We start from the raw sequence: 7,236 nt of genomic DNA, 5'->3' as shown, positions 1-7,236 counted from the left end.
AGGTTTTTTAGAACGTTTGTTTAGTGAATTGTGGGAGAACCGCGAGGTGGTGGTGGCCCGATCGGTTGCATCCTGCTCCGTCCCGCCCCGCCTGGCCTGGCCTATGTGACGGGCCTCAGGTATGCTGGCCGGGTGTTGGCCATTTCACCAGTCTAGTATTGCGACGAAGAGTAAAAATACCGCTAACTTTCATGTGCCGGTCTTCGCGCCAATAGCTCGTTAATGCCTTCTTATCGCCGCCTTTGACTCGCCTTAATTACAGGCGCCAACAACGCCTCGCCCACAGTTTCCGAAGCCTCCAAAGGCTGCTCAAGATTAAAAGGTGTTACGGCGGCGCAGTGGCGTAACAGTGCCTTGAGGAGCCTTATAAAGCTGCCATCAGGACCTGTGACTCCAGCCGCAACCAGATCTCCCTCTGTACGGCTCCCGCATCTCCTCACACATGGACTACTCGATAAGGCCGGCCACCACCACCATGAGGCGGGGCCTCACGCTGCACCTGTGCCTGGGTCTTCTCCTCGCCACCAGCCCGGGCCTCGGCACCGCCGTCTCGGACACTCTCGTCAGCAGGGAAGGCGCCGTGCAACAGCAGCAGCAGCAGCAGCAGGTGCCGCCCCTCGTGGTGCCTGAGTGGTGGTGGCTGAGCTCCCTGCTGTCCATGCAGCACGGCCACCGAGGCCACACCGCCGCTGCCGCCGATGCCGCTGCCCGAAAAGTCGCCGCCGACACCGAGGAGTCCCCGGAGAACGAGGGCGAGGCTGACACACTGTCCCTGGTGGTGCCGCTGGGCCGCCTCGCAGAGGCTGACGAGCCTGTTGCCTCCACAAGAACGGCGGGACGCGTGGGCAAGCGAGGAGCTGTCTGCCGAGGGGCAGGAAGGAGGGCGTGCCGGCGAGGAGAGCTGACGCCCGTCCCTGCCTCAAAGGTGACGCAGAGCTGGGAGGCAGACTACATGTCCATCCCCGAGGGGCTGGTGTCCTTATCGCAGATGCAGCAGGAGGAGGCGGTGTGCCGGGACCTGTCGGTGCCGCTGTTCAGGGTGGACATGCGCCACCACTATGTGGAGCCCAGGTGGATGCGCAATACTCTGGACGTGGGCGTGTGCCCCTCCATACTGCAGGAGAAGCGCCTGGGGGAGAACGTGTGGCCGCCCAGCGTGGTGGAGGTCAAGTGCCTGTGTCAGCAGCAGTCCTGCTCAGACCGCGGCTGGGACTTCCGGTGCCAGGCGGTGCAGCAGACCATCATGACGTGGGTGCGCCAATCCAGCCAGGACTTCATGCCCAGCACGGAGGTCGTGTCCGTGGGCTGCATGTGTGCGCAGCGCACCGGCACAGAGGGTAGGGTCGCCAACATGGTGGAGAGTTAACCAGCCCGCGGCGCCGCCACTCCTGCCGCCCGCCACGCCAGACACTCCTAGGGCGAGGCGGCGACCACAAGCACAGGTGGGACAGGCCTTCCGTGCCTTTCCAGAGCTCATATCCAGGTCAGCAGTGCCGCGCCGCGCCGCGCCGCGCCGCGCCGCACGTGCCTCCCGCCCCCTCGCCGCCCCGCCGCGGCCCCAGCACCAGATTGGCTCAGTGTGCTGTCATATACCCACAGCAAGGCCGCGCGGCAGGCGGCTCAGGCAGACTCACTATTATGTTCATGTTACTCTGTTGAGCCTCGTCTTGTTTGAGCCTCCGCCCCGCCCCCTGCCTGGCGGCGGTGCTGCAGGGCCCCGCCACGGTGGCCTGTCTTCCCGCAGTGAGTGTCACGCTGCTCCACGCTCTATCCACCATCACCAATAAAGATGAACAACATGCAGCATGTCTGTCACCCTTCTGTGTGTGTGTGTGTGTGTGTGTGTGTGTGTGTGTGTGTGTGTGTGTGTGTGTGTGTGTGTGTGTGTGTGTGTGTAGTGTGCACTGGTGTAACGCTGCGTTCAGATCACTGTTCATCTCCCCGACACACACACACCAGCTCCTGAAGTCAGTGAGTCAGTCACCTCAGAACACTCACCTCCACCACGCGTTACTCCTCCTCCTTCACACAGCCGAGTCACCTCAACACACATCACTCTCACGAAAATCCACACAAGGAAATACAAATGAAGAACAAGCAGCAGCAGACACGTAGACCCTAAGAAGACTGATAAGCTGCACTATCTTATCTAAAGTAAATGATAAAGATAGTAAAGGCGAAGACTCCTTACTTTATTCTTACTTTACGAGGCTAGAGAGAGAGAGAGAGAGAGAGAGAGAGAGAGAGAGAGAGAGAGAGAGAGAGAGAGAGAGAGAGAGAGAGAGAGAGAGAGAGAGTTTGATGATTCCTCGTTGCCGGCTCTCTCTCTCTCTCTCTCTCTCTCTCTCTCTCTCTCTCTCTCTCTCTCTCTCTCTCTCTCTCTCTCTCTCGGTATGAACCAAAGGATGACGTCAGTGAAAATTGTGTTCCATGCAAGTCCGTTTTCTTTCCCGGTTCGTTTTCGTTTTTCCTTTGGTTCAACATTTTTTCACTTCGTTTTCTTTGGTTCTCTAGTTCGTTTTCTTTGATTCGCTTTCTGTTGTGGTTCCTTTTCTTTGATTCATATTTTTTTAGTTTGTTTTCTATTTCAGTTCGTTTTCTTTGGGTTCGTTTTCCGGTTCTTGTTCGTTTTCTTCTTCTGGTTTTCGTTTCCTCCTTTGGTTCCCGTTTTCACTTTCAGTTCATTTCCTTTCGCCTCGTTTTCTTTAGTGAAGTGTTTTCTATGAATGAATAAACTCTTGAGTGTATAAGTAATTGAATAAATGGAAATGAGTCCACAAATGAATAAGCGAAGGGATAAATGGGATGACGAATAAAAATGAAAAAAAATAAGAAATAGAGAAAACAGTGAGTTACAATTGAATGAGTAACTAAATGAATGAATGGATGAAGGGATAAATAAACCAAATTAATTAACAAACACTGGATGAATAACTTAATGAATAAGCCTCATATTTTTTTTACCCCTTTCATTCAACATGTGGATGAGTGACTGAGTGAATGAATGAATGAATAAATGAATAAACCAAATAAATAAATGAATAACTCGCAAAAGCATTATAATTTTTTTTACCTCTTCCCTGCAACATATTAATGAGTAACTGAGCGAATAAATGAATAGATAAATGAATAAATAAATTAATGAATGAATAAATAGGACAATGAATAATAACTCACAAGATAAAAAAAGAAAAAAAAAACACCCTTCACATTTTTCCCTTCCTTTAAGTTCCTTTCCGCTTGAGTAACAGTGAATGGGAGGGGGTGAGGAGAGGGGGAAAGGCAGAGGGGGGATGGGGATGAATAAGTGAATGAGGTAGTGAATGAGTGAATGAAGATCGTCTCGTGTGAACCGCAACGGGTGATGGGGAGGGGGAAGGGGGAGGGGGAGGGGGAGGATCCGTCTGTCGGTGACGGGACGGTGACTCATAGAATGGGTGGGGCGGGGTGGGATGAGTGGAGTGGATGGGCGGGAGGAGGAGGAGGAGGAAGAGGAGGAGGAGGAGGAGGAGGCGGAGGAGGAGAGGAGAGGGTGGGAGAGGAGGGGAGGGAGTGGGCAGGTACGTACGATGAGTGGGGACTAGAAGAGGAGGAGGAGGAGGAGGAGGAAGAGGAAGAGGAGGAGGGGAGGAGGAGGAGGGGGAAGAGGGTGGGTAAAGGTTGGTGGGCTGGGAGAAAAGGATGAGGAGGAGGAGGAGGAGGAGGAGGAGGAGGGCTTGGAGGTGTATAGTGAGAGGAGGAGGGAGAGGAGAGAGACACCCAGAGAGAGAGCGAGGAGAGGGAGGAGGAGTAAAGCAAGCAGAGAGAGAGAGAGAGAGAGAGAGAGAGAGAGAGAGAGAGAGAGAGAGAGAGAGAGAGAGAGAGAGAGAGAGTAGGAGGAGGAAGGCATGGAGGCAGGGAGAAGAGAGAGAGAGAGAGAGAGAGAGAGAGAGAGAGAGAGAGAGAGAGAGAGAGAGAGAGAGAGGAAGGCAGGTAGGCATGGAGGAGACAGAGAGAGAAAGAGAGGAGAGAGACTAGTAGGAAGAGAGAGAGAGAGAGAGGGAGAAAGAGAGAGAGAGAGGGAGAAAGAGAGAGAGAGTCACAGAGAGGGAGAGAGGGATGGGAAGCAAGCAGGCAGGCAGGCAGGCAGGCAGACAGACAGACAGACACGGTGGACCAGAGGCAGAGAGGCAGAGAGAGGCGAGGAGAGGGAGGCAGGGAGAGGTGGGTGGGTGTGGCTTATGCAGTACAGCTTTACTTCGTACCCTTCCAGCTCTCTGTCCTGCTTGCTGCCTGGTGGTGTTCCGCTGGGGTGTCTCAGATTAAGCCCGGCGCTCGAAGTAGTGTGGATTAGTGGGGGTGCTGTGGATTGGTAGAAAGGGAGAAGGAAGGTGAAGCAGATGGTTTGGCAGATGGGTGATGATATGGGGATGGGATACGTGTGTTAATAAATGGGTGTTGTGTGTGTTTTTTTTTTCTTTGTCTCTCTTCTTTCTCTCTGTCTCTGTCTCTGTTCTGTTTTGGTTCATTGGTTCGTTGGTTCATTATTTTGATTATTCGTTTTTCTTCTCTTTCTCGTCCTCCTCCTCTTCCTTCTCCTCTCTTTTAACTTCTGATTTCATTTTCCTCTTTTCCTCTCTAATTCTTTCTCTTTTTTTTTTAATCTTTTTTTCCTCCTATCCTTGCCTCTTTTCATATTGTTTTATCCTCTCTTTCCTCCTCCTCCTCCTCCTCGTCTCTCTCTCTCTCTCTCTCTCTCTCTCTCTCTCTCTCTCTCTCTCTCTCTCTCTCTCTCTCTCTCTCTCTCTCTCTCTCTCTCTCTCTCTCTCTCCACAAAGCTCATGAATTATCCAAGATCGAAGCGGTTCAATCTTTTTCCATTTTTTTTATTTCCTTAATTTTTTTCAGTAATATTTTTTAGGGGGTCAGATTTTCAAGGATTTTTTTTAAATATATATTTTTTTTATTTTGTACTTTTTTTGCATTTTCATTTTTTTTTGCGTGGTGATAGGATTGTTGTCATTGTCGTTGTTGTTGTTGTTGTTGTTGTTGTTGTTGTTGTTGTTGTTGTTGTTGTTGTTATTATTATTATTATTATTATTATTATTATTATTATTATTATTATTATTATTATTGCGTTTCCAGTTTTTCTCATTTTTCTATTTTTTTTTTTTTACCTCTTCGTTGCCTCATTTGCAACTCACGCGCTCACACACACACACACACACACACGTTCTCTCTCTCTCTCTCTCTCTCTCTCTCTCTCTCTCTCTCTCTCTCTCTCTCTCTCTCTCTCTCTCGCTCGCCCTGTTTTTGTTAGTCTCTATTTAAATATTGTGTCAGTTTATTCTTTAGCTCATTAATACATTACAGGTGTTTTTCAATAGTTTGTAATTGAAATGCTTTAGTATTCAGTGGCTTTTTCTATAAAGCTACCTATGTTTTTTGTTATTTTATATTAGTTTGCCAATGAATAGTTGAGTTTAATCTTATAACTACCAAACTAGCTATATTTTTTTTCCTTTTTTATGTTTTTTCCCATTAGAATATTTGAATTTTGTATTTTCCCATTAGAATTTTTGAATTTCTACCCAGCTATTTATATTTTCCCATTTTTTTATAGTCTCCCAGAGAAATATTGTAGCTCAGTCACTGTATTACTAAAACCAGTTGTATTTTTGTTGCTTTTACTACCAAACCAATTAATTTTTTGTTGGTTTTCTATAGTTTCCCACTGAAAATATTTGAGTTTAGTCATTTCACACCCAAACTAGATATATTTTCCTTTATATGTATACCGTTTCTCAATACATGTATCTAATTACTAACAAATTTGATGTATTTTCCCTTTTTTTCATAGTTTTCCACTGCAGTATTTCAGTTTAGTTCTTTTACTACCAGACCAGCTAAATTTCAGTTGTTTTTCGATAGTTTCCAGAGAAATGTCGTAGTTTAGCCCCTTTACTACCAAACCAGTTATATTTTTGGGTTTCTGTCAGTGTCCCCTCACGTCCGTTACGTTTTCTATGCCACGTGTTGCCCGGAACGGAACGAGAATATCCCTATTTTCTTTTTCACACCCTGTACAAAAGAGTTCCGTAGTGGTCTCTCTCTCTCTCTCTCTCTCTCTCTCTCTCTCTCTCTCTCTCTCTCTCTCTCTCTCTCTCTCTCTCTCTCTATTTGTCAAAACAACGCGTGTGGATTTAATTTTTTTAAGCTCACTGAGAAAAAAAGTTTATTATATTCTATTGATCATATATATATTGTTATTGTTATTGTTATTATTATTATTATTATTATTATTATTATTATTATTATTATTATTATTATTATTATTATTGTTATTATTATTATTATTATTATTATTATTATGGTGATATTTTTTTACGGCTCAATGAGACACAAAAACTATATTGTACTCTTATTATTTATATTATTATTATTATTATTATTATTATTATTATCATCATTATTATTATTATTATTATGACTGGTGAGGAATGCATGAGTAATGATAGGGGTAGCGGTGGTGGTGGTGGTGGTGGTGGTGGTGGGGGTGGTGGGGGTAGAGCAAGAAAGTCAATAGTGGTGATACTGGGATAGGTCAGGAGTTGGAGTGACAGAGGTGTTGGTGGTGAGTGTTAGTTGTAGTAGATCAGGTAGGTTAGGTGAGGTAGTGACAGTGGTGGTAGCAGTGGTGGTGGTGGTGGTGACAGTAATAGTGATAATCGCAGTGAAAGTAGTAGTAGTAATAATATTGGTGAGGAAAAAGAAGTAGATGTAGTAGTAGTAGTAGTAGTAGTCGTAACTGCAACAACACGAAGATTGTTGATGCTGTAGTAGTAGCAGTAGTAGCAGTAGGAACAACAGCAACAGTAGTAGTAGCAGCAGCAGTAGTAGCAGCAGCAATAGTAGTAGTAGTAGTAGTAGCAGTAGTAGCAGCAGCAATAGTAGTAGTAGTAGTAGTAGTAGTAGTAGTAGTAGTAGTGGCAGCGGCAGGTAGCGTCACTCCTTCACCACAGTGGGATGACCTAGCTTGGCATGGCTCGTGTTGGGCAACATTCTGGTCCTTCCCCTTTATGGACGCTAAGGGGGGTGGGGCGGGGGGCGATGGGGGGAAGAGGGGGTGGTGGTAGTGAGGGTAGAGGGGGATACAGAACGGGGGGTTGTTTAGTTTCCCCTTCCCCTCCCTACACCTCTTCCTAGCACCTCCATCCCTTTCCTCCTCTCTTTCTCTCTTCCCCACTCCTCTCCCAC

At 47.0% G+C, this 7,236-nt stretch overlaps 1 protein-coding gene across 1 annotated transcript in view; it reads left to right on the top strand.

The window, feature by feature from the left end:
* LOC135089954 (uncharacterized) overlaps positions 1 to 2,206 on the top strand; it is a 2,299-nt gene extending 93 nt beyond the window's left edge. Inside the window, exon 1 of the mRNA XM_063986142.1 lies at positions 1 to 2,206. This exon is cut by the window's left edge and continues 93 nt beyond it. Coding sequence (XP_063842212.1) covers positions 443 to 1,366 — 924 coding nt within the window. The 5' untranslated portion in view covers positions 1 to 442 and the 3' untranslated portion in view covers positions 1,367 to 2,206.
* The last annotated feature ends 5,030 nt before the right edge of the window (positions 2,207 to 7,236 follow it).

Source organism: Scylla paramamosain, chromosome 34 (assembly GCF_035594125.1).
Source record: "Scylla paramamosain isolate STU-SP2022 chromosome 34, ASM3559412v1, whole genome shotgun sequence".
Taxonomy (NCBI): Eukaryota; Metazoa; Arthropoda; class Malacostraca; order Decapoda; family Portunidae; genus Scylla; species Scylla paramamosain.
The sequence above is the reverse complement of the archived record's forward strand: the minus strand, read 5'-3'. Positions and strand labels throughout refer to the sequence as shown.